This window comes from Piliocolobus tephrosceles, chromosome 5, assembly GCF_002776525.5.
Source record: "Piliocolobus tephrosceles isolate RC106 chromosome 5, ASM277652v3, whole genome shotgun sequence".
In the NCBI taxonomy this organism is placed as follows: domain Eukaryota; kingdom Metazoa; phylum Chordata; class Mammalia; order Primates; family Cercopithecidae; genus Piliocolobus; species Piliocolobus tephrosceles.
This window is the reverse complement of record NC_045438.1, coordinates 118,168,947-118,195,347: the sequence shown is the minus strand read 5'-3', so window position 1 is coordinate 118,195,347 and position 26,401 is coordinate 118,168,947. Positions and strand designations below refer to the sequence as shown.

The 26,401-nt window shown below is 43.5% G+C and overlaps 1 protein-coding gene across 2 annotated transcripts; it reads left to right on the top strand.

Moving 5' to 3' along the window:
* TFAP2B (transcription factor AP-2 beta) lies at positions 1–25,575 on the top strand. 2 transcript variants are annotated; one of them, XM_023213093.1, is made up of 8 exons: positions 130–308; positions 3,432–3,458; positions 4,693–5,151; positions 9,875–9,935; positions 17,321–17,540; positions 19,237–19,355; positions 21,457–21,598; positions 24,378–25,575. In XM_023213093.1, the coding sequence occupies exons 1-8, from the start codon at positions 228–230 to the stop codon at positions 24,676–24,678; spliced, it is 1,410 nt and encodes a 469-aa protein (XP_023068861.1). In that variant the 5' UTR covers positions 130–227; the 3' UTR covers positions 24,679–25,575. The 2 variants fall into 2 exon arrangements, with proteins under 2 accessions (XP_023068862.1, XP_023068861.1); XM_023213094.2 differs by lacking the exon at positions 3,432–3,458 and having other exon boundaries at positions 1–308.
* Positions 25,576–26,401: the final 826 nt, after the last annotated feature.

Genomic DNA, 26,401 nt, shown 5'->3' with positions numbered 1-26,401 from the left:
GATTTTTATAATATATATGTCTGTGGGTTGCATCTAACTCCTGTGTGTGCAATAATGTTTTTTCTCTTTGCTGAGGCTTACTTGTCCAGCCTATTGTTTGAGACAACAGATATAAGTTGCGATGGGAGAGGAGCGTCGGATTTGGTGTGTATCCCCCATTTCCAATTATAGATGGATCATTACAGACAGCGGAGTCCTGAGAAGCCAGACATCTGCTCCTCACATGAATGCACTCACCTCCTAGAGACCAGGCTGCCATCATGCTCTGGAAGCTCGTGGAGAATGTCAAGTACGAAGATATCTATGAGGTGAGTCGACATCCCCAGATGCATCTTAGAACTTTGCAGATAGAGATTTTGAGCTTCTTGATACCCCAACTGATATGTATTTTTAAGCTATTTACTCGTAGATTTCCGGTCGGTTTTCTCATCTTTCTTTAACTTTTAGAAAAGCTGGCTAGGGGAGACTTCGCTGTTCTGAAAAGGGACTTTAAAGTTGAAATCTGACAACTTTAATTTAGGAATTTTTAAAATTTATTTTATTTTTCTTTCTCTTTTCCTCGCCTCCCCCCACCCCACCCCACCCTTTTGAGCTCTGATGGGGAATGTGGTGCTACTGCATGTGGGCACGCTGTCAGAGAAAATCGAGATTCTGATAAAGGCAGGGGTTTTTCTCATTTTAAGTGTGGAAGAGAATTGGGTTTTCAAGCCTCATTTGTAACAGACTCGGGCTTTCAATTTTTATTTTCAATAAAATTTCTGAAATTGATAACAAATTGTTCCAAGTAGAGGACAGAGAATTAGCGGGAAAGAGGTAGATAGACGGATGGAGATACGGATGGATAGAGCAAAATCGAAGGAGTCGTAGCAGTTTATTATTTTCTATTTTCTTGTGTTTTGCTTCCTTGAGGGTCAGTGCGTCCAAACAGAGAACGCAGCCGCCCCCTGTTTGGGCATCTTTCACAGAAATTTCTGCCCACATTCAATGCGCACGGGTCTCTAGCGCTGAGGCTAGCTCAACTCTTCCGGGACAGGAGAAGTTGCGCCCAGCCGGGAGAACGCCAGCCGACTCCGAGGCCGGGGCCGCGCTCTCCAATGCCCTTTTCTGGCTCGGGCGAGGGCTGAAGCGGAGGCCGGGCGGCTCAGCTACTCGAGGGCGAGGCGGGCTAGGCGCGGGGCGCGCGGCTGGCTGGGCTGGGGACCGGGAAGCCCGCGGAGCCTCGCTCTTGAGCGGAATGGCCTGGGACAGCCCTAGGTGGTTGCCAGGGTAAGGGAGGAAGCGAAGGCTTTGCGGAGACGTCGAGGGAGGAAATAAAAACTTCAGAAAGGCGAAAGGAAAGGCGAAGCGGAGTTAGAAAAGGGGGGAAGTCGAGACGGGTGAAGCGAGCCATGGAGATTACTAAGAGGAAAAGTTGGAGAGAAAAGGGAGGAAGAGAAGCACACTCCCGGGTGGCGGGCGTGGGCCGCTTGGTCGGACGAAAGGTGGAGGGACGCAGAGGCTCCCCAAAGAGCCGAGAAAGACACGCGACTCCTCCGGATCGGTACAGCTCCTGAAAGCCCAGCGGGGAGCCGCCTCGAAGATCATAAGAGTGGGCGACTCACAGGAGCGGCCCGCAAGCTCCTGCGGGACTCGGGCTCCGACGAGCGCCCACAGGCAGCGCCCGGCGCCCACACCTCCTGCCCTCCCCGAATCCTAAAGTTGGGGTGTATGTGTGGAGGTGTGTAGGAGAGAGGAGGAGGAGAGGAGAAGAGAGGAGAGGGAGAAAAGCAAGAGAGCCCGAGAGCGCAGAGGAGAGAGAGATTCGTCTTGTTGCTGAATGATGCTTGGGGTTTGGGTTTTCCTTTCCTCTTTGTGATTGTGTATCGACTGTAACCAAGAGCCGCGCCTACGCGCCTGGTGGGGATTGTTTCGGTTCGGCCTCCTTTTCTTTCCTTAACAGGCGGGATAATGGTAGAGTCGAAGGCACTAGAACTGTCCTAAAGAATATTGGCGCCCAAAGTGGGCATGACATTAGCAGTCATGGGGCCGTGGTGAAAACAGCTCAAGGTATATGTATGTAGAGGCATTTCAGTGGGTTCTAAAAAGTAACCAGGGTAACGCTCGTTCTTTACAGAAAGTAAAGTAGCTAAATGGGAAAGGAGGGAGGGAGAGAAGAAAGGAGGGAGGGAGAGAAGAAGAGGGAGGGGTGGAGTGGAAGGGAGGGAAGAGAGAAGAGAAAAGGGGGGAGGGAGAGAGAGAGGAGAGAGAGAGAGAAAGAAACAGGGAGAGGGGGAATATTACAGGTAGTCCTGTCTGCTCAAAAATTTTCTGCTCAAAAAACAGAATCCGCAGCTTGGTGGAAGGAGCCTATTTAAGTCTGGACTAAGGTTGAACTTTAACAGAAATGGCAGTCAGGCCAGTTGAACGGGTTCCTGAAACATCCAAAAAGGTTTTCTGTTGCCCCTGGCTTTGCCTGGAAAGGATAAGTTTAGTGTATTTGAAGATTGATGGCTTATGTTTTAAATTGAGGTAAAAATTGCAAACTATGTGAGCACTAAACAGGAGAAGGCTGCACAAGGAATGAAAAGCCTACATCTCGCGTCTGTCCTTTAACAAATGAGAGTAATCTTCCACATTTAGCAAAAGTCTGCAAAAGTCACTGTAAATAACCAGGCCCACCAATTTTCTTTTCTCTCGCCTCCAAATGATGAAGCAATCCTTTTTATTTTGTTTTTGTAATCCGCACACAAAGCGCCCAGGGCAATCAATTCCTCCGATTAGGAAAGTTTCTCTCCAGGTAGGAGGACACCTCCATTCTATACAACCTCCCGGCACTGTTCTCCCTCACTGCCTTGTCCAAAGGAGCAGGGGCTGCTTTACTCGTGTCCAAGGCACAGTTAATTGAAGTTCTGCCTCTTTTCTGCTAAACTTTTCCCCCAGTCTGCCTTTGCCAGCCCCCTCGTCTGATTACATCTAGTAATTCTCCACTGAATGAACGTCATTTACAATAGTAGGGGAGCTCTGCGCTCGCTGCTGCTTCACGCTCCATTTGTCCTCCATTCTCCCTTTAAAGTACTCGTGTAATATTAATAGTCATGAATATCAATTATTATGAGGCGGTGTAGGCAAGCGGAGGGAGCAAGGGGCGCCCGAGCAGTCTGAGCCCAGCTTCGGGTGGAAGAGGACTGCATCTGGAGCCCCGAAGAACGACAGAAGAAAAGAGGTCAAAAAGACAGCAAAGAGACAGATGAATAGTTCTGTCTGTGTGTGATAGGCATCGCCAATCTGGGTGGGGGGGGGGGGGGGGTGAAATTTTTTTTTTTTTTTTGATGGCTTGTCCTGGAAACACATCAAGCTCAGCTCCTGTGTCCAGCTCGCTTCTCTGCTGGACTCCTTGATTTTTTTTTAAATCATTGTTTGATTTTGAGCAGTAACCAGGCTTTTTTTTCCAGATGTTAGTCCACACCTATTCATCCATGGTGAGTTTGGATTCACGTGTTACCAGAATTGCATGCTCCCTCTTCTCACTGTCTCTCTGTCTCTGCGTCTCTGTGTGTGTGTGTCTCACACTCTCTGTCTCTCTCTGTCTTCCTTTGAGCGCCTTTGGCTTGGTAATTTAGCACCATAATTGGACGAGGCTGCAGCTGCTTCTCTCTGCATTGTGTGTTCTCCGTCTGAGCTCCATGAGTCAGCTGGGAGGGGAGAGGTCAAAAAGAAAAACTTTTTATTTGCCATTGCATTTTGGAAATTTAGGTGACTATTTCTGCAAAAAGAACCATGGGGAGTTCCACAGAAGAGAGGGAGAAACAAAGTCCACCCTCCTCCCCATATACACACCTCCCCCTTCTTCTTTCACTTAGTTCACACTCCAGATAGGACCAGGAATAAGTTGTCTGGGCTTTTATTTCCCCCCACCCCAACTTTAGGTCCTTCATTTTCACACCCTGAGTATAACAGCATTAGATATAGAAAAACAGTCTTAGAAATAACTCCTGTGAACCACAACTCAACTTAATTCAACATGGGCTTAGGATATGATTTCGAATGAGATCCATTTCAATGAAATACTATTTAAGTTATTTAATTTCTTCTGGGGAGGGAGGAGTGACTGGGAACTCAGACCAGGCTGATTCCTTGGAGCTCTTGGAATGATCTGGTTGTGTGGAAAGCTCCTCTTGATCAGCCAGCTGCATTTCCAGCCAAGGCAGAAGTTGGTTTTTAATCAGGGGGAGCAGCACAGCAAATACTATGAAGTTTTATTTGTTGTGATTTGGACCTCTGGAAGAGTTAGAAAAAAGTAGTTAAAAACACCCACAGGAGCAAGCACCATATGTAAAACTACTACAATTTTAGTTAAGGCGTTTAGAATCTCCCTCCATACACACTGTTTCTGTATCCCTGCCTTTTGCCTGCTTTGCACTCCCCAAAAGGCGGCTAAAATGTTAAAGTGGGTGATTCCTTTCCCATTTACTCCCCAAGCCTCGGGTTTGAAATTGCTGAAATCATGTGGCCCTCTGAGTCAACTTGGGGGGTCTGAGTTTCAGATCCTTGATTCCCTTGTCCCGGGAAGAGCGTACAAAAGCCGGGCTTCTCCATTTGTCACTTGTATTTTTTTTTCTTCCTCTCTGTCACTCTGTCTCTCTCTGCCTCTGTCTCTTTCTCTTTCTCTGTCTCCTTCTCTCGCTCTCTGTCCTTTCCTCTCTCCGCTCCCAGGACCGGCACGATGGTGTCCCGAGCCACAGCTCGCGGCTCTCCCAGCTGGGCTCGGTGTCCCAAGGACCCTACTCGAGCGCCCCGCCGCTGTCCCACACCCCGTCGTCGGACTTTCAGCCTCCCTACTTTCCACCCCCCTACCAGCCGCTCCCCTACCACCAGAGCCAGGACCCCTACTCCCACGTCAACGACCCCTACTCCCTGAACCCACTGCACCAGCCCCAGCAGCATCCTTGGGGGCAACGACAGCGGCAAGAAGTGGGTTCGGAAGCCGGCTCTCTCCTGCCCCAGCCTCGGGCCGCCTTGCCCCAGCTCTCGGGCCTTGACCCCCGGAGGGACTACCACTCGGTCCGCCGGCCGGACGTGCTGCTGCATTCGGCGCACCACGGCCTGGACGCGGGCATGGGTGACAGCCTCTCGCTGCACGGCCTCGGCCATCCCGGCATGGAAGACGTCCAGGTAACCACAAACAAATAAACAAACAAAAAAGACCAGGAATAAAGAATGCTTCGGGAGGGGGGAGGGCAGGAGAGGGCAGCTCTGTCTCTTTTTGGGGAGTTTGTTTCCATGTTTAGAACAGGACTAGACAGTGATATAGAACTGTTTATGTATGTCTGTATGTATGGCTCTATAGTGGCGACTTCCAGAGGTCTAATTATGATAATCCAAACCACGAGAAATTAAATCTTGAAGAAGAGAAATATGTATTTGTTTTGGTACCTTAAGATTATTAGAATAAAGGCGAATGCTTTTGTCCTGCCTCAGCTACCATCTCCTGCATATTCTCTAGTGCTTTGTAGAAGCAAGCTTGGTACCCCTTCTTTACCAACACACACACCCTATAGTGGGGCTGTCCTGCTAACTTGACAGGTGAAGACCTGGCTGCCTAGAGGCTAGAGCTTCAGCATGAAGGTCCAGGGGCCTCTGTAAGCTCCAAAGGTTGCTGCTGGATGTGCAAAGATTTTGCTAAGCGTGACAATGAGCTATGATCATCTAAGCCAGGTTTTGCCTTGAATGTCTCATAAGCCACAGAGCTTTTTTCCAAGATAGAGTTGCAGTCGTCATCTGAGAAATAGAATATATGTGAAGGAGAAACTCAGAAAGCCATACTTCGGGAGTCCATGACGGTAGATACCATTTTGGAAATTCTTTTCACTTTTTGGTTCATTAAGTGACTGTAGTGTAATATTCTCCACCTCCCTCTCCTGGCTTCCGCCTATATTAACACTCTTCTCTCCCCACTGCCATCATCCCAGTTGAGAGGCATCACGTGTTTATTTCTTAAAACAAAAGGCTCAAAACACTCCCCCTACCCACCCACTATCCCATCTGCAGTGTACACAATGGAGTCTGATTTGGTTGAGAATACTTGGTTAAACTAAACAAAGAAACATCAAAGAAATTATTCCTAAAAATTGTTTGGGTGATTCTGAGCAGGTCTGCTTTTTCACCCTAAGTTAAATAATCTGCAGAAAAGATAAGTACAGTTTACAGGTATGTAATTGACACTTCAGTTTCATTGTCCTGGTTGTATTTATTATGCATCCTTTGACATACCTCTGAAGCAAAGGGAAATAAAATGGGAAAGAGAAAAGGGTGCATAAGTGATTCTTCTGTACCTTGCTGAAAAAAAAAATAGTTTTAAATAGTTAAAATGTGGTGACAACATCAAATGCTGTCTGTGTGGTCTGTGATTGTTTATTATTTTAAAAGAAATTCAGTTATTTATTTTTTTAGAAAAGATGGAATTACCTGATTTGTGGCTGGATTTACCGATAGTAATAAGAGTGATAATGGTTTTGTTGATTTAACTGAGCTTGACTGTCCCTGTCTAGAGATACTGCTCATTTCAGAATATCTTATGAGAAAGAAAATATTTAATAGTTTTTTTTTTTTTTTTTAATGCATGGGGTAATATGTGTCTCAGGGGGAAAAGTTTTTAAATTAACCTTTCTGAGCACGGTTCAAAGTGCTGGATAATGAAAGTAGATCAACTCATCACCATTACTGTTGGTGATGCTAATGCCGGTCCTGTCACCACCACCCTGCAGGCCGAGTGACTCTAGCGAAGAACTCAGGAATTTTTCCCCCAAAAGAAGGAGAAGATTTCTTTAGTTAAATGTTTTGAAAGAAATAATTGAGTGAGTTTATTGTGTTTGGTGAAATGCAAAGTCTGAGAGAAAAACAGGGCCAGATCAGTGCACATTTGGGAGAATAGTCTTGTCAAAGCGTCGGAAAGGATTGAGTGTTTGTGTGAGCAGAGCACCTCAGGGCCAAGTTGTTGCTGTGGGGAATACAGACCACAGAGGTGGAGAGCTGAAAGGAGAAAAGCAGCAGGCAGCAGACCAGGGGCACTTGCAGGCTCCCCACTCACGCGACCCCATCCTGTTCCTCCCCTGCTTAATCACATCCCATCACCTGCCAGGAGGTCCGCAGGACCTTCTTGGGACGACCCCTGTAGTGCAAGGGACACACCCTGTTCCTGTCCCTAGAGGGAAACAGCAAAGACAGGGATGCTCTCTGTCTCCGCAGTGATGACAGACTTCCTTCCTGAGGCCAGGGTGAAGTTGACTGATGCAGGGCAGGTGACAAAGACCAGGGGTTATGTTTCCAGGACCACAGCCTCGAATCCAGAGGCTTCCACTCATCTGCTTTATACAGAAGGATCCATTTCTGAGTTAGGGATCTGGGGTACGGGGGCTAAAGTTACACAAGCAGGTCGGCATTTCAACACTCCCTGCAGCTATAGAATGGGTAGCCTGTGCTGGTCCAGTCTTTAAAAGGACCAGAGAGTGCCTAGGTCTGGATCTTAAGGTCACTTGTTCTGATCTCAGGGACCTCGTGTGTGTTCCAGATCCCCCTGAGCCAGGGAGCAGGCAGACCCTGAGGGTGCTGCCCTGCCTATGGGTTGAGGGTTTTGTTGTGTGACCCAGACGCACACACTCAGGGCCACAGCCCCCACCGTGAGAGAAGAAAAAGAGGAGAGCTAATTAACCAAATGCTTCTAATATTTTTTTTAAATGAAACTATAAAACCCTGTCAATTTCTATTTCAATTTACTCACAGGGGCTATTAAACTAGCAAATCGCTGTTTGGGTTCTGGGTACGCTACATTTCACCCATTGTGCATGCGCGCGCGCGCGCGCGCGCGCGCTTGTGTGTGTGTGGTTGGGAAGGGGGCTACAAGTGTTAAAAACTCAGGAAAACACCTACAGAGAGAGAGACAGAGGGAGTGAAATGACACCTAGTTTGGGATTTGTTTAGTTGCCATGTATACCTCTTTTCTTCTTCCCACCTTTGCTCTCTTACCTCCCATCACCTCTAGCACCCATGAATATGAGCATAGAAGGATGTTAAGTCAACTCCCCCCCAAACACATACACACACTCAAACACACCCGAGTGTCTTAAAGCAACCCCTGGTATCACTTTTAACTAAAGAAGTCTAGTAATTACGAGTCTGAGTTGTTTTTCTGCGCTTCCGCATGCAGTCCTAATTAAATCTTTACGATCCTCCCTGTGACGATTAAGCGCCAGCATGCTGCGTGAATATCCTGTACAAAAACCCAGCAGGCGGCCGTAATTAGATAGAAAATCAGACAAGAGCCTTCTCATTAACTACCACAACTACCCCACGTCGCTGATGAGGCGTTTATACATATTTACGTACAAGAGTGAGGGTAAGGTGTGGGGGTTCCCGGGTCCGGGTCAGTGTAAGTCAGGGTCTGGCTGCTCACGGCACAGGAGAATATTTCTGTCCTGCCTGGACACATTGTCACTGTATACACATGATCATAGAAAGGTGTGAATCGTGTGTGTTTGTGTGTGGCGGGGTCCCCTGAGGATTTATGAACAAGTTACATGAAATATTTTTAAAACACCTTTTTACTATTTCTTAAGATGTGCATGGCATGTTGCAGCAAGGAAAACAGTTCCTATAGAAAATAACAATTTTGCTCACCTTTCTGAGAACAAAAGAGTGACTACTAAAAATGAAAAGAAACAAATCAACATGCCCCCTCTACGATTAGATCATCTCATTTCTAAAGTGTTGCTTGTTTGGGGTAGACAATCTTTTTCTTATGATGAACTCACTCTCTGAGGATGCAGCATGAGTGGGTGTGAGTGCTGTGAAAACACCTCCTTACTCTCAAGCCCTTTGCTTTTTACTTCTCTATAAAGTGGCTAACAATTTGGTCCCAACTTAGGTTTTGAAGGGTCAAGAAAGTAGTTGTAGATTTTAGAAAGACCTAGTATTTATTTTCTTGGGGGGAGAGAAAGGGAACTCACTGCTTTTGGATGCCCTGGGATACCCAGCCAGAGCTGTTCATGTGTATTCTGACAGTAAGAAACTTGCTCCAACAACTATTTCCTCTCAGAAGTGCTACCAGTGCTCAGAGTTAAAACTTTCCTTCTCTGGAATGAAACTGTGGCACGGAAGATGAACATTCCTTGCAATTACCTAGGCGCTGACTGGGAGGATCTAGACCTTTGTGTGTGTCTGCTTGTCTGTAGTTACTGCCTTCATAGCAGGTGTGCTCCTTGCTGGGAAGCAGCATCAGCAGGGCTGGGAGGAAGGGTAAATTGTGAAGGTTTCTCCAAGAGATTGTCATTGTGCAGCAAGAAGCTCATAGTTTACAGGAACGTGTATGAACTGTAATGGGTGTGCAGTCCTAGAGGCTTGCAAACATGTTCCTATGTGTTGCTGTTTGCATTCCATTCCAAATTGCTCAGACTTTAATTAAAATCCCATAATGTAAACTATTATGTATTTGTAAAATGGCTCTGGGGTTAAGATGCACTGGGATAGAATGGAAAACACAAATTGCTCTTACTAATATTGGTGAAAATCTGTCAGCTATTGCCAAATTTTTACGATGCATAAGAGCAAATAATATAAAGGTTTATCTGTCTAATATCTATGTTTTATATAATAACTAAACCAATGTTGCATCCCAGATGTCTCTCAAAGTTTTCTTTCTCCACTTCTTCCATTGGAAAAATTTATAATTTGAGTAAATTTCATTTCTATGTCAATTTGGAGGTAATAATAATAATAAAACAGCCCTTTGTGAATTAATATAAATGGAAACAACAGAAGTTCCAGTTTGGAATAACATGATTTATGTGTGCAATTCTTTAATATCCAGTCAATTTGAATAGTGATGTTTTTATATTCACAGTCAGTTGAAGATGCCAATAACAGCGGCATGAATCTATTGGACCAGTCTGTCATTAAAAAAGGTATGGATTATTCCCCCCAAAAGTAAGCAAAGTTTTCTCGTGCATTAATGTCTTTATGATGAGTTTTCACTTTGGGGGAATTCATTATTTGATAAGACATAAATGTTCACAATCATAGGACAATGGCTGTCAGACTAAGGGGAAGGGCATGTTGGGAAGATGGAAGTTGGGCAAGGGAGAATGAAAACCTCAGACACAAACTCAGATGAGTGAGACTGACTGTTGCAATTTTTCTTGTGGCATATTTGGTAGCCATTCTCGATACATCTTAAATAATTGAGCTATCATCATGTGTGGAATTGGCTGGTAAACACTGGTTTCAAGAAGGTGCTACAATTATTTCAATGATAACTGGAGTTTGCTGAGTTAAATCCTACGTTATTGAGACAGCTCTTTCTTCGTTTTGTATTTGATTTTTTGGTGATAATTTTGTTCCCAGTTCTCTATGTTTTATGCGTTTTTTATTTATTTATTTTTTCATTGTGCCAAATGTGTTGCTAAATATGCGCATCCTGAGAAGCTGAGACAGCCTATGCACATTTCTAAATCTTCCTACATATGCATTCATGATTTAGTGTGACTGTGGAATCACCCCATACTGTTAAAGGGCATGTGATATTAACAAATGTTTGCAGTCTCTTGTACAGCTGTAAGCAAAATAATTAACTAATTAAACTAATTAAATGTAATTACAATAACTCATTTTGGGCGTATTGCAGCTGCTTAATTTTTTCTCCTCTTCTCTGACAGTCACTGAGACAATTTCTGGCGATTAGTGTAGCTGCTGAAAGGCCTGAATGTCACTCACATGCCACACATTTAGGAGCTTAAATGTGTAAACAGGGCAATCTTTAATTATCACAGGAACTGGTATTTGAAGATACAATTTTAATACTGTAACCCTTTCTTATGGATGCTGGAGAAATTCTGTCCCTATATTTAGTGTCAACAATCCCCAGCTTTCTATCATTTATGATTCACTTGAGCCACTTGACATTCAACAAAAACAATTAAAAGAAAAAATGCTTTGGGAAGTAATTCATCCAGACTCAAATGGGATAGTAGGAGGGTTGTGGAATAAGGATTCCAAACAAGGTGAGGTATTCTAAATTGTCTTCTTTTACAAAGGCAGGAAGAGTAGCTTTGAAGGTGGGTAGGGGAAGCTGTACTAAAGATGCCATTGGGCCTTGGAATGAATATCCCGAAGTATAGTAAGGTTTGGGACAAAATTATTTATTTTAATGGTTGCTTCAAACATCTCTCTCTCTCTGTCTTTAAATAATATTGTTTTGGCTTTTGATGCCAGCTTTTGGGTTTGCTAGGATAACCAGGCTTGGTGCTTAAATTTGCAACTCTGCTGACTGACAGCTCACTTTTCCCATTTTCTCTTGGGTCTCCTCTTTCTGTTAATTGCTGGTTGATTAGGGTGGGGTTGGGGAGGAGCTTCTCCATTGGCTTTTTTCGGTTTGTTTTAGTTCCTCCTCCCTTTTCATGGAAAACTAGAACCACTTAGCTCAGTGTTCTGTATCCTAGCAACATCATTTGGGCTGGTAGGGGAACATGCCCAACAGATGACCAATCAGAAATGTTATTCATAGCCGGTCCAATAAAAATATTTGTAACTTAGCTTGCCTAGCAAAACAGAGCTGGAGATTTTCTTAGATGTGGGATGCTTTGGTTTCAGAGCTTGTATATGTCTGTCAGTGAAATGTGAATATTGATGTGCAAGGTTGTCTCCCGAAATAAGAAAAGGAGAATGACGACTAAAGTTGATGGTTCTGTTTTTGGAAACACAAGAGTACATTTTATGTCCCCCCAAATGTGCAGTTTTTTTAAAATGTGCAGCTTAAAATATTTAAGTAGCATCCCAGTTACTTTAATTGATTCAGAGGTGTGGTATGAATATGATGAAATGGTAGGTCAATTCCATTATTTAATATTTGACATATTTGCTTTATTATATTAAGACAAGATTCTAACGTCATTTTTTTTCTTTAGAGAGCCATAGGCAAAATAAGAATACAAGGTTGATTTACTTTTCTAACTCACTATAAGCCACTTAAAGTTGTGGTGAGTTCATTAGCTCCTTTCCTGCACCCTAGGCTCCCATCTTTGCTCATCATCTCCCCAATTATGAGAGATGTTTCCAAGAGATTAATTGTACAAGAGGTAAGAAAGTCTTGTGAACTAAACATTCAAATTTCAGCACCTGGAAGAAGGCATAGTTTCTTAATATATTTTCGAATGGGCTTTTAGGCAGATAAAAAAAATTCTACCTCATTAGTAAAAGATTGGCAAGTGGTCTAGGTTTGGGGGTCTCTGACCCTGTGTTTATGAAGCTAGAAGACTTAGGCATAAATGATACATGTCTCTATCTCTATGTCTCTTTCTCCAGTTATGGCAAGGCCCCTTCTAAAATTTAACCAGTCTAATTTTTCACCTGTGTTTATATCACCCCATACATTATGGGCTCCCTCTCTTGTTATGTTTGCTATCTGGGCTTAGCTGACATTTCTGAAGTAATTTAGTTAAGAGGAAATGAGTTGTTCCCAGTAGAGAGAGCAAACGAGTGGAGTGAAGGTAGCCAGCGTGATAAATGGCTCTTTCATTTGAAGATCTCCAGAGCTCGTTTACGGCTAATTTTCTGTATTGGCCCCCTTTGAGCTATTAATGCAATCGGCAGGGACCGTGGCCCCTCTCCTCTTAGCTGCCCCATTAGAGCTCCCATTAAGCTGCCTAGTCTCAACTCCATGGCAGAAGTGGGCGGGGGATGGGAGTGGGGGTGGGGGGGAGAGCAATGAAAGGTGCTTTTTAAACTCTCCCAATCTAAACCGGCAGAGGGTGGTTAATACGATTTGAAGGGGGCTGGTCAATGAGCAATCAATAAAGTAATAATGAGAAGGATTCGGTACATTAACAGTCTAAAAATCCAACGAGACATTAAAAAATCATTCTTAACTCTCAGTTCCATTAAGATTAGAAATCTAGGGGGAGGAAGAGGGTGTACCCAGCTAATAAAAATGATCACTGCCACCATCATATTGCTTAACTCAGAAAAAGGCTCACCTAAACTTTAAGAAAAAAGTTTTTGGTGCAATCAGAGGCCAATATGCAATCTGTTTAACACCTTAGACAGCAGAAAATATGCTGGGATTTCTTGGAAAGGCTAGTGTGGCTGGAATCCAAGGTTCAAATGTTGTGACTGTGGGGCATTTTCATTGGTCTTAAGGATATCCTGTTTGGTTAGTTTCAGTTCAACCTCCATTCTCTTCCACTTTTTTTCCCATTAGTTCTGGCCCCTTACCCACATAAACACTTTGATTGGTGTGGATTTTCTTTCATGGGAAGTAAAGAAATTGCCAAATTTCTATTACAATTGATTCTGTTGGGATTCTTCTGACCTAGAAGGTAAAATGCTCTGAGAGTCTGTCAGAATTTTTGAATGGTATGAGTTTCCTCTCAAAAGGAAAAAGTTCACATTTCCAGGATGGACTTGCATCCCAATAGCTATTTATCAACTAGAGACCCTGAGAAACACTGCAGCCACTCTTTCAAAGTCAGGCAGATTAGACATTCTTCTTCAACACTCCAAGTGCTGAAACTGAGATAGACAATAAATGACTTTCTCATGGTCCTATACACCATGTAAGTGATGAGACTCAACTCAGTTTCCAGCCTCTTAGCCTTTTAGACTCTGTTCCTACAAGATGCCAATACTGGATGTTTGAGTTTTTTAATATCCCCGCTTTATTTGTGGAAATTATTTTTCTTTCCATAATTTCAGTCCCCACACTTACACACATGCTATAGCTGTGGAATAAAATTTTACGCTCAGGTACATGAGAAAGTGTTCAAATGTGAGGAAAGGGTGCTCTGCTGGAGAGAAAGAGTGCTAACTTTCAGGGGCCACTTTGAATCAATGCTAAGCCTCCTGGTTGTTTCCAGCATCATTTACATCTTTAGGTCAAGAGTGCCTTTCGGAGGGACTTACCCCATGAATCTATAAGATAGGTCCATTTCTTCCCTTCTCCTCACCAGCAGATCCAATCAAACACAAAAGTCTCAAAACTATAATTTCACGCTTAAGTTTAAAGAGTAGAGAATAAAAGCTAGCCCATTAACATTTTACCTCTTCTAAAGAGCTATAGTCCACTAGTGAATAAAATTTTCCTAATCATTTTTCTTTCCTCTCTCTTAAATAAAACTCCAGCCATGTTAATGAAATATTGATCTGCTTTTAGCTTTTTTTTTACTTCTCCCCAACATAATGCAGCAAAAAATGGGGGAAATGAGTTTTGTGGGTGTTACATCCAGAACTTGGCCTTGACACCCAACTGGGAACTGAAGAGGAAAAAAAAAAACACTTTTAATATATGCACAGAAAATTGTAAACATGTAAAGAACTGAAAGCTTCATGCTGAGTTTTGCCATGCCCCATTTCCTTACTATTTCCTGCTGTCGCTTTAAACCTATCTCAGTCATCTCTGGGTTCCATGAATAGGAACAGTGTGCTCATAATTACTAACAAATCAACCGGGCCCTGTTGAGCGCTGGGTTTATTGATAAACTGGAAGAAAGTAGAAGGGAAAAGACAAGAAAATAAAATATGGGGTTAATCAGGTGAGCTAAGCAGGTGTGAAAGTGGAAGGGAAAGTAGATGATGATGGAGTTATGGACCTAAAGGAAAGCTGGGACAAGAAATGTGTCAGATCTAGTCTAGGGGACCAATACTAAGGAGAGAGGTTTAGAACATGAGGATAGGAGGCTAGGAACACAATTGTGATACTTAAATTAGAAAATGGAAATATAGTCCAAAGCACATCTTCTGACATTGTCCATGCTTTGACTGCAGGGAGAAAAAAAAAAAAAAAAAAAAAAAAAAAAAAAAAAAAACCTTCCCAGAGAGGGCAGAGGGCAGTGCACTAACAGAAGCTGATTGGATTGGGGATATGCAGGTGATAGTGTATATGCAGAAAGGTATTCAACCCAGGGCAGGGAGCAATATACATTCCCCAAAGGAAATAGCTCTTGTCAGGTGAATCAGGCAATTAACAATAGTGAAATTACAGGGTGGTTTATAACATTTATTTAAAAGGCCCAGCTTTTCCAGAGGTTTAGCTTCTGGGAGGGGGAGAAGCAGGTAAGAGTCCAATCCTCAGTGGGTATTTGGTTATCTACTGTAGGAAGCAGGAACTGAATTTAGTACTTTCAGCTTAGTGGAGTTGGTTGTTGTTATTTAAAAAAATATTCTAAATAGTATTTAGAGATAAATATGTTGCTGAGTATCGAGGTGAGATTTTTATATAATTTATTTCTATAATTCACATCATGTTAAAATTACAAAGGGTCATCTATATTTTGGAAAATGAACTTTTCCAAGTTTTCATAATGCTAATTCCCATGATTGTCAATTATTTGTTTATAATGCCTTCACTATGAGTCTGAATTATGGAAATCAGCACTGTTGTGAAGAATAAGATAGAGGCCCCCACCAATCACTTATTAAGTAACTTTAAGTTCACATTTTACTCAAATTTGATTGACAGTCACACTTCAACTTTTCATTGATTCATTCTTAAATGGGAAGCAGATTCACTGATGAGAAAATGAGGGAAATCAAAAAGAAGAAACACCTCTCTATATCCCCTGTCCCCACTCCATGACAGTGCAAAATATTTACTCTGTTGCCAACATCATTCATCCATCTGGGACAAGGTCTTGGGCTCTGTGGACAGATCTATAGATCCTAAAATGCCTACCAGGGAAGGCTTTAGTCTCCTCATCCACTCCTGTAATAAAGCTTTTATCCACAAGGTGTTTGTAAAAGATCTAATGAAATTCATAGTAAATGAAAGATTTGGGACCAACCTGTCTTTTAGGAGTCTCTAAACAACTAGGAAGGTTTGTATACTGGAATCTGTGGTAGAGAGAATAAACTGTTAGAGAAATACTCAGTATTGGTTAGTCTGTTCCATAGAAGGAAGGTTATGCATCTTGTTTGATATATAGGGTTCTAGGCTCCAGATGACAGAAACAGCATATCTTTCCCCCACACAATTACAGAGTGAGATAGACTTTAAAAATTAGGTAGGGTTGGAAACCTCTTTTTTTTCACACCAGATGCATGTTTCCATAGATTTTTTGGACTGGTGATCAACAAATACCATGAAGATTTGGAAGCATCATATCCCAGTGGAAGAAGCAAAGTTATAGGGAAGGTCAGGAGGTATAGTCACCTGTTCAGGGGCCTGTAAAACCTAAAGAAAATGGGCTTAAGCAGTGAAGTCCAAGGGGCAATACTGCCAGGGAACTGGGAGGTTGACTGTTCCTCATTCCCAGCCTGCTGGTTCCACTGAGCCTAGCCTCTTTCTGACATGCAGATGACACTGAAACACAATTAAGCAGAAATACAGGCTGGAGAGGCTGAATGCGCCAGGGTAGCAGTGGCAACCAGCTGTCAACTTTTATTAACTTCTGCATAAAACATACCTTGAGTGCGGTTTGTTATCAATTACTTGCCGAAATGAAACAACTGGGGCAAGGCAAGACCGCCGCTCATATGAATTAGAGTGATTGGTTGATTGATCAGGGCACCTGTTGTAAATCATAACTGCTCCAAACAATCACCAGCCAGTGCTTTAATTTGTAAACAAAATTCATGTCACTGCAGAATTGCTTTCACTGAAGATGAGCATTTGGGTTCCTTTCTAAATGAATCTGTTGTTTTTATGTAGGGAAGAATGGGGCCCACTTTAAATAGATGAGCAGCTCTTTTGGGCCCAACTCCCCAGCTCAGTGGTATTATCTGTCTGTTCTTGGGCGTAGTGTTTGATGGGGTCCACCCTCATTATCCTTTCTAGTGATGATCATAGATCTGGGTCCAATAGGAAAGGAGGAAGGGGTTTCCATTGGAATTACCATTTTATATCACTGCATGGTGATAATCACCATCAGGCTTCAGCACCAAATGAGATAGGCATTATTATCCTCAGGAGACAGATAAGGAAACTGAGGAGGTTCGGAGAGAGTCAATCAGGTGTCTAAGGTCACAGAGTTAGCACACGATGGAATAGGATTTGCCTGGTTCACAGCACAGTCCAAACTCTGGATTGTTTGATTTCTTGATTTGTGTAGTGAGCAGGACTGTAGCAAATGACACTCATATGTCTACACACGACGTAAGTTTCCAGAGGAGGTATGGCTTTACCGTCTCTTTTTGCCGTCTTACAGCCCTCTGAACGCACTGCAGCCCCACTGGAACAAACACTTCCTCCCTCAGCTTTCCACTTGGTGTCTGTCCAGTGGCCTCACACAGAGACTTATTTTATCAGCCTGCCACCAGAATCGAGACTTGGTCACCTTTATGGCAATTTTTCTCTTTCTAGTTCCGGTTCCTCCCAAATCGGTGACTTCTCTAATGATGAATAAAGATGGCTTTCTGGGAGGCATGTCTGTCAACACCGGCGAGGTGTTTTGCTCCGTTCCAGGCCGTTTGTCTCTGCTCAGTTCAACTTCGAAGTACAAAGTAACTGTGGGAGAAGTTCAGAGACGGCTGTCGCCCCCAGAATGCCTCAATGCATCTCTCCTCGGCGGAGTCCTCAGAAGGTAACCCCACCACCAAAAAATAAAAAACAAAACAAAACAAAAATGAAAAACAAAAAAACACCAGTTTTTATTGGACAGGGAGGAGAAGGTTCCAGCAAAACCCAATCTGCCGGCTGACGCGGTTGCCTAGCAACCAGGTGGTCCTCCGCACTTGCGAGGATCCATGGCCACCAGGTGCTCGCCCACAAACTCTGGTGCTCTTGCACCCAGGCCTGCCGGCGCCGCCGCGTTCTACCGCAGATTTTGCCGCCCTGGGAACGTTTCACTTTCCTGGCCCTGCGCCTGGCGCCTCTCTCCCTCTCACCCCTAGAACATCTCAGGGGGCATTCTCTAGCCTGAGTACAAGGCGGAACTAACATCCCCACTTACCCCCCCATAAAAAAAACCATAAGTTTCATGAAGCAACTCTCTTCATACCTTCAGGGTACTCTTTCTCTTTTGCATGTTTTAAATGCAGTTGGCGCCCAGTGAAATTGGTCTTTCAACCTGCTGATGCACCGTAACCCAGTTTGACAAACTCTTTTTCTAAATTTCTGACATCCCTCCTTCAATAACACCACCACCAGCAACAGCAATAATACCACTTTAGAAGTATTTATAGGTATTCCTTGGAGCCATTCAGGTGCTTCACAGTATTCCATAGCCCAGAGACTGACTCCTCCTCGTGGAAATGGGAGAGAATGTGGCTTTTATGTTAAGATGTAATGCCTCCCTTAAAGTCCCTGCCAATGCCTGAACACTTTGGCAGTGTCCCTGATATGAAAGTGACTTTGTCTGAGACAAAACTTTCCAGGATAACTCGTTTTGGGGGTTGACAGTCCTTTTCTTTCCTAAAAGTGGCTGTATGTACAGCAAAAGAGATTATAGTAACTGAAGATTTTTACTTGTACTTTTGTCCATACTTTAGAACATACAAGGAGAATCTTGGGGGAAATTAAGAGTGTGACCCAGGAACTTTCTCATTTTGAATCCTCTTGCTCTGACCTCCTTTGATTCAGTTTTCAAGCGAGTGCGTTGAGCCTCAGAGTGTGGAAGTTTTCAATCACCCCTGAACATTAAGCCTGTGTATATAAACTTGCTGAGATGAAGTAAAATAATCAATATAAAGTGCTTATCACATAACTACACTTCCAAAAATGTCAGCCTTACTGTTATTATGATCATCACCATTTCATATTTCAGTCTGCCCTCTCCTTTTAACATAACACCATATACAGCAACTCTTGACCCCTTCCTCACAAAGCCCACCTGTTGCAGTAAGTGCGCTCCCCTCTCTGAGCCACCTGGCTCTTTCCCTCTTTTCAGCAAGGTTATGCTTGCCCAGTTTCCGCTCACCTCACTGACTCCATGACAAGGAAGCAACATGCATGTGCGTGCATGTGCAGCTTCTACTTTCTCTAGACCCATAACCTACACCTAATTATTCCCATCTGGTATCCTTTTTTTTTTTTTTTTTTTTTAATTTTCTTACAAGATAAAAAAAGAAAACTCAGTTTAAAAAAAAAAAACTCTCTGTATTGCAGAAATTAAGCAAACCTCAGCAAACTATCAGCAAATAACCAAAAGGAAGGGGGAAAAATGTGCTAACCTCAAGTTAAAACCTCTTCAAGCTCCACTGGGCTTTAGATTGCTAAGTCTAAACTTTGTTTCAGGAACACTCTAAGGTTAATCAGAATGTTAATTCTTGCAATTTCAGAGCCAAATCGAAAAATGGGGGGAGATCTTTGCGAGAAAGGCTAGAAAAAATCGGTTTGAATTTACCCGCCGGCAGGCGCAAAGCAGCAAATGTCACGTTACTCACCTCCCTGGTGGAAGGTAAGCAAGACGTGTGCCCATTTCACGAAGTGGCTGAGCTTAACTGTCGGCTGGAGGCTGACATTTTACACATTTCTTGATTAACTGGAAATCATTGTGATTGTTGTGCTCTTATGAGCTGGATGTCAAGCGGCTGCTTGAGAGAGGTTCAAAGGTCCTTTTACTTAGAGGAAGCCAGCAGTTGTAGAGAGGACAAGGGAAGTATATGAGAGTTCCTGTGTTCTGAAAAGTGCTCAGGTCCAGCCTCCAAACCAAAGCCGGGGTCACTCCTGCTGCCACGTGCAGGACATCCTCTATGTGAACTCGTGCAAGAGTAACTCTTTAAGCAATAATTCATTCTATACCCCTTCACCTTGCCAGATTTGAATTGTCAGTAGTAGAAAACACATTGCATTCATGACCCCTAATGGTTATTTAAAAACTTTTGTCACTGCGAGGGCCAAATCTGCAGATTACCTGGGACATATTGTTATTGAAATATTGATAGCTTAGTAAGGTCAATGATAGCTAGGGGAAGATTGGGGAGGAGGGGTGAGGAAATATGTAGGGGAGTCCTGTATTATCTTCAATGTAGATTCATCAGTTGTGAACTAAAGGGTGATAATTGCAATAAGCACCTTATAATTTGCTCATCAGTTTGGGTTTCGGGATGATATTTATGGTATGTAATAAACAAAATCATCTACACAGTCTAGAACAAGAGGATCTGCAGTTGAATTTGTGGAAAGTAATATGAAATACAGTCAGATAGTCCTAATGGAGGAAGATGCAGAATTTTCTCTAGCATCTAGCTTGTAGGTCTTGTGTTTTAATTCCATTTGTATGGGTGCAATATTATGACGCTTCTGTAGAGAGTTGGTTTTTACAAGATGGAATATTAAAATATTTAAGTAGCAACCATTAATCATTATAGTTATAGGCCTTATACTTGGCCATTTTTAAGGCAAAGTTGCTTAGCCTGAATACCCTCCAGAGGGAGGAGTCACTGAATTTCCAGACCACACTTACTAGTGATTGACTCTCAGCCTGGAAGTTTCACATTTTACCCTTCAGGGAATTGCTAATATCATAGTCCTCACTTTGAAAAGCAATCAAGGTAACCTTAGCTCAAGACAGGGATTTAGTGGAGAAGGGAGGAAACTGGAAACCCCACTAAAATTCCAATATTTGTTGGGCAGTTTTTAGTTTTGTGACTCCTTGTAAGCACCATGCTTGAAGTCTTTTGTTATTATGATAATAATGATTAAAAGTAAGTCATCCTCCTTAAAAATAATGTAGCTGTGGGGTCTATGGGGTATTTCAACATATCTGTTTTTCATGTTTGGGATCTTTCCTTGAACCCCAACAGGCTGTGTTTTAAAGGGCAATAATGCTTTACTTGAAAGGGGCTTTTGCATAAGCTGAGTAATACCTTAAATACCCCAGTTTTCTGTAGCTGCTGTGTCATCTTCATGCAGTGAAAAGTCCTGAAGTAGGAGGATGATGACAGGAACCTCTGAGGTGGGGAAACCTGAAACTTGACTAGCAGGAAAAGTGACAAGGAGAATTCTTATTTCATTGCAGATAGAAATACTCTTTCCATATACATTTTACATATAGTCTTTAATATATGTGGACATCTATACACATAGGCTTGTTTTTATATATTTGTTTTAATACAATTGTAGCAAGATGATGGTGACTTTAAAGTTTTATTTAAAGCAAGTGTAACAGATACTTTGAAAAGAAAGAGGGATCTGGCTTAAATGTCCAGCCAAATGTCCAGATTCAGTTGCAAGATGGTTCTTGAATTTATCGGCACATGTTTCCCTTAAGACAAAAAGAGTGGGATGTAGGAGACCCCTTAGCTATTCAGGGGATGTCTAGCTAGGACTTGGCTCAGGGAGAGGCAGGAAAAAGGGGCAGGGACAAAGCTGGTCCCACCAATTTTAATTACAGCTTCAGAATCATTTTTTTCCTTTAGGCATCTCTCACCTTTGCTTTTGGCTCCAACAGCTGGCCTTCTCTGGAAATACTAACAAAGTTGACAAGGGAATGTCTCCTGCCCTGGGACATTTAGGGCCTGGGTGCTGAATATTACTTTCACTGCTGTCTTTTTCAGGAGAAGCTGTTCACTTAGCTCGGGATTTTGGGTACATTTGCGAAACAGAGTTTCCCGCCAAAGCCGTCTCTGAGTATTTGAACCGGCAGCACACAGACCCGAGTGACCTGCACTCCCGAAAGAATATGCTGTTGGCCACCAAGTGAGTGATTAGACTCCGGGCCCTCATCTCACTCCCACCTGGCTGGGCCACCCGACTTTGGAGTAGGTGGTGGGGAGGGGCAGAGAAGGAATCCAGAGGGTTGTCTAGAAGTAGCATTTACAGCCTGTGGCAAGCAAGGTGGGCAGAGTTGATGGGCTACAGGTTTGTCTCAGGTCTCTTCTCTCTGGGGAAAATGCCTTTGTTAATCCAAATCCAGGCTTCTTACAATTCTCTTCTATCACTCTGGGAATGTCAGGCAGATCTTTTCTGAGTAGTTCTTGTTCCAGCTCTTCCCTGGATCCGAAGGTGCATATTTCTGCCTGGGTTTCACATCTATCTCCCTGTGGTAGCCACATAGCCATGTGTGCTCGCTCAGGGTGTCTATAAAACCCACGTGTACCCATCTCTACACAGAGCTCTAATTACTCCGTTTCCAACGTTGCTGTTTGTCATCTTCCACAGACTTGTAAAATTTACTACAACTCCAGAGGGGAAAATAGTAAATCTCTGGCTAAATTTAGGTCTAGAGCTCATTTGAACTTTTACAGTGGGTTTTCTATTTATTTGATTTACTCCTGTCTTTGGCTTCGGTGTCATATTGTTGGTGTTTTATGGCCGGCTCAGGCCTGCAGTGGGCGGCGCTGCGTGCGCCTGCACGTTTCTCTTGCAGCCGCGGCCCAAACAGCGGCGCTCATTTATTTAGTGCTCGAGGACGCGGTTTGTCCCGTTGACAGCGTAATTTAAAGAAATATATGGAAGGCTGAAAAATCATTTGCTCAAATTTGTCCAGATGTTTTTGAGACGTGATTGGAATTTGATTGCCCCTTTCCGCAGGGTCAAAAAATATTAATGTCCCAGAACTTTAATTGCTTACAGACCCTGGTTTGGGCTTTGAAGATTTAAAATGTTTGACTGTAAGCATTTGTTCTCCCCAGTTCAGAATATCTTTTTTGGCACTTTGGTAATGAGTACAAACTTGAGGAAAGACTTTACCCATCTCTCCCAATGATCAAAACCTGGCATCCACCCTCTTTTTAAAAGGTTTTCATCTGCTGTATCAACCAGCAATATAATAGATATTTGTCAGTAGATTGCCCTCCTACCCCTTGCGCTGGTGTCTGGTGTGTGGGGGTGGGGTGGGGGAATCAGTTGTGCTTTATAAAAGAGGAAGGGTATTTTAGGGAAAAAATATAAAACCAAACTATATAAATCAGATAGGACCCACAAATGACTCTCATTTCCCTACGGTATGCATCTAACTGCCCCCTGTCCAATCACTGTGGCTTCTCTTAGGCCAGCACTTCTGACCCTGGGGTATCAGAATCAGCTGGTGAGCTTTTTCAAGCTATTTCTGTATGGGGCTATCCTCAAATCTTCTAAATTGGAATTACTGGAGCTGGGAGCTGGGAGTGTGTGTTTGAACCCCACAGGTGTTTCTAAGGTGTACCTCTTAAGAGCTTAAAAACTGCCCCACTTTGGTTAGAACCCTTATCTATTTCTTCCTGGTTGTGAGGATGTATGTGTGTATTTCAAAGGGAGAATCGAGGGTGCCTGTTAGTGTTCTCTATCCACCCGCCTTAAAACCAGCAACTCTTTAGCTGCTGTGACTGGGTGGTATTCCTCATCAGATTTAGCCACTATCCCAAAGTGGCAGCACCCTAGGAAAGGATGCCTCAGGGTTCTTTGAGTCCAATCACCTGCCCTGTTTACCTGTTGGCTAGGCCAGGTGTGGCCAGGTATCTGTCAGGCCAACCCATTGGAGGTCTAGGATGAGTGTTGTGGGTTTGTTTTTTTCTAAACCCCACAGACCCATAGGCTGGGTAGAGGCAGGTGGACATGAGAAATCTGCCCATCTGTGAAAAGCTGTGGCCTTTGGGATGCTGTGTGTCTGCCTGCCAGCCATTTGACCTTCAGGGCTAAAACCATCCCATCCAGCTCCTATATTAAAATGTCTCAAATAAGCTCAATCCATTGATAGGCATGCAGAATTTCTAAGGCTGGGAGATTCCTCTAAATTGTAGGTGGCTTGAGGAAATAAAAACCTTCAACAAATAAAAATCTATCCTCCCTAGTGTCTTAACAGCCTACCTTTAAGTTTTATTTAAACTATATGGGAATCCTTTTATATTGACAAGTCTGGTTATACAAAGATTTTCAGTAGCCTACACTTAGAAGAAAGAAAGAGGGGAAGGCAGAAACTACCTCCCTCCCCCAATACTGCAGGTAAACAGGTTTTTGCTTTGAATGGAATCAGCATTCTCTAGAATAAACAGTTTCTTGCCCTGGGCCATGGAAGGCTCCAGCAATCTGCTTCAGTGCCAGGGACAGGCTTGTGGCCGAGGGGCCTAAATCTTTCAGGGCTTTTTGCGCCTGATCACCAAGAGGTTGGAGAGGTGGGAGGGACGCGGGGGAAATAGCTCTAAAGAAATGCCAGGTAAGAGCTCAACATTATGAAGTATTCAAAATCAACCGCTAAAGCCTAGCGAATGTCCCAAAGCAGAGTCCACTCGGTCCTGGAATGGAGGGGAAAAAGGCTGAAATCGGGGGAAGGCAAGGCTTTGGGGTGGAAGGGGTGCATTGCCTCCCCACCCCCGCTTTCCTTTCAGTCCCAGCTGCTCGAGAAGAGAGAGCGCTGGGAAAGGAAACAGAGCGGAATCGCCCACATTAGCCTCGCTCTTCGGTGACCCGGCGCCTCTGGGCTTGTATGAGCGTCTCCTTTCTAATGCCAATGACAACCACACTGAGGGTGATTTTCTGTGCCTCGCCCACCCCTTTGCAGGCAACTTTGTAAAGAATTTACGGATCTGCTGGCGCAGGACCGGACACCGATCGGGAACAGCCGACCCAGCCCCATCCTGGAGCCGGGGATCCAGAGCTGCCTCACGCACTTCAGCCTCATCACGCACGGCTTCGGCGCCCCGGCCATTTGCGCCGCGCTCACGGCCCTGCAGAACTATCTCACCGAGGCGCTCAAAGGCATGGACAAGATGTTCTTGAACAACACCACCAGTAACAGGCACACGTCTGGGGAAGGCCCAGGTAGTAAAACTGGCGACAAGGAGGAGAAACACAGGAAATGAAAAATTTTTAAAAAAAGAAGGAAAAATGTTTTAAATACAAAAGGAAAAACAGACAAAAATTTAATTTTAGCTTTAAAATGTTGGATTGGCTTTGGAAGAATTATATTAGGTAGAATACACATACAATCAAAATTTTAAAAAAAGCTAAATAACTTAAAAAAAAAAAAAAACTGAGGCGTACAACGGAGCAACAATATCGGTTCTCAGTGTCTATTTCAAGATACACTTGGAGACAACCGTCCGGATTTTCCACTTCGGTTCTTTCGAGCTTAGTAATACTGATAATAAAAGAAAACTATGATTTCCCCTTCCCTTTGGAAAATAAACATAAGACTAAACATGAGAAAAACGCTAACTTATTGGAAGAAAATCGGAGAAACGTTGGTGTCAATGCTGGTTGACTGAGACGCACGAACTTTTTAATTTTAAATATATTTTTAGGAAACTCTCTCGCAGTCCCCGCCCTCCATCTCACTTCACCCCTCTTCCAGCCACCCTTAATCCTCCCTTCCTCATATTGTTACGGGAATCTTCTGGGATGAAAATGAGTGTGGTTGGCCCTTTTGCGTTGTTTCAGTCCTCTCGGTACACCTCCCCCCCCGACCGCCCTGCGATCTTAACTCATCGGGCTTGGCTCCCCTGCCGCTTGCATAATTAGGGAGGGCGAGGGCGGGGCGGGAGGCCTGCGGAGACCAGGCGGAGGCTGCAGTTTTTGGTGCAGGCCGGCCGAGCAGGTTCTGGCGGCTGAGGAAAATCCGGACCAATAAGTTGATTCAGACTCATCATCAGTTCCTTTCAGAAATGTTACTAGCTCCCAGCTTTGACAGCATCTGCATAGAGAGAATCTCACATTTGTTATATTTGTGTCATCTACTAATTTTATGAACTATAGTAAAACACACACACACAATATGAATACGTTGATTAGTATGTAATTCCTTCGGAGGGGTATGTACCATTTCATTCTCTTCTGTTTTCCAAAGCTTTGCCCGCATGGTTTATGAGCTTCTTCAAAGAGGACTTGGGCTTCCTACACAATCTATAAGGTACAGAGAAAAAAAAAAAAAAAAAATCCGATCCCTTTTTAATCAAAGCCTGTGTGTCAGAATTCTGCAGGTGCACTTCTTTAAAGAAGCTCAAAGGGAATAATTTAGAAAGTGGCCAGTATGATGGAAGCAGCTTTGAATCTACATGCTAACATTCCTCAACACTCCAATTCCGGTGGGGGTGGCCGGGGAGGGCGTCTGCAAAATGAAATTTAAGGGAAAAGAGTAAGGATTCTTAGAGCCCTATATTCTAATAGTATTGCCCTGCATTTAAAATCGATTTGATTTCCCTGGGTTCTTTGGTGATTGCTGTTTAAGCGAGGAAAGCAGCAGCTTTGCGAGTGGACATGGGGAGGAGGGCGGCACAAGCACCCACATTTCTGTAACAATTGCTTTCTTACAAGATGCTTTATGAATGAGGCATTTTTCCCTCCCAGACGTGCACTTGTTTCGGCATATAATGGCAAAATAATGCAAAGTGAAGGGAGATATATTTGAGCTTTGATTTTTACCGTCTGGATATACTGGGACTATTCCCAGTGGATAAAGTTTCATGCATTTAATATTTCTCACTTCTGGCAGCCCAGCTCCTTTCTTGGGCTCCATCTTAGCATTATCATGAAATAAGATCTGGAATCCATTGTCTGCACCTCCCCAAAAGCAGTAAGAAATTATCC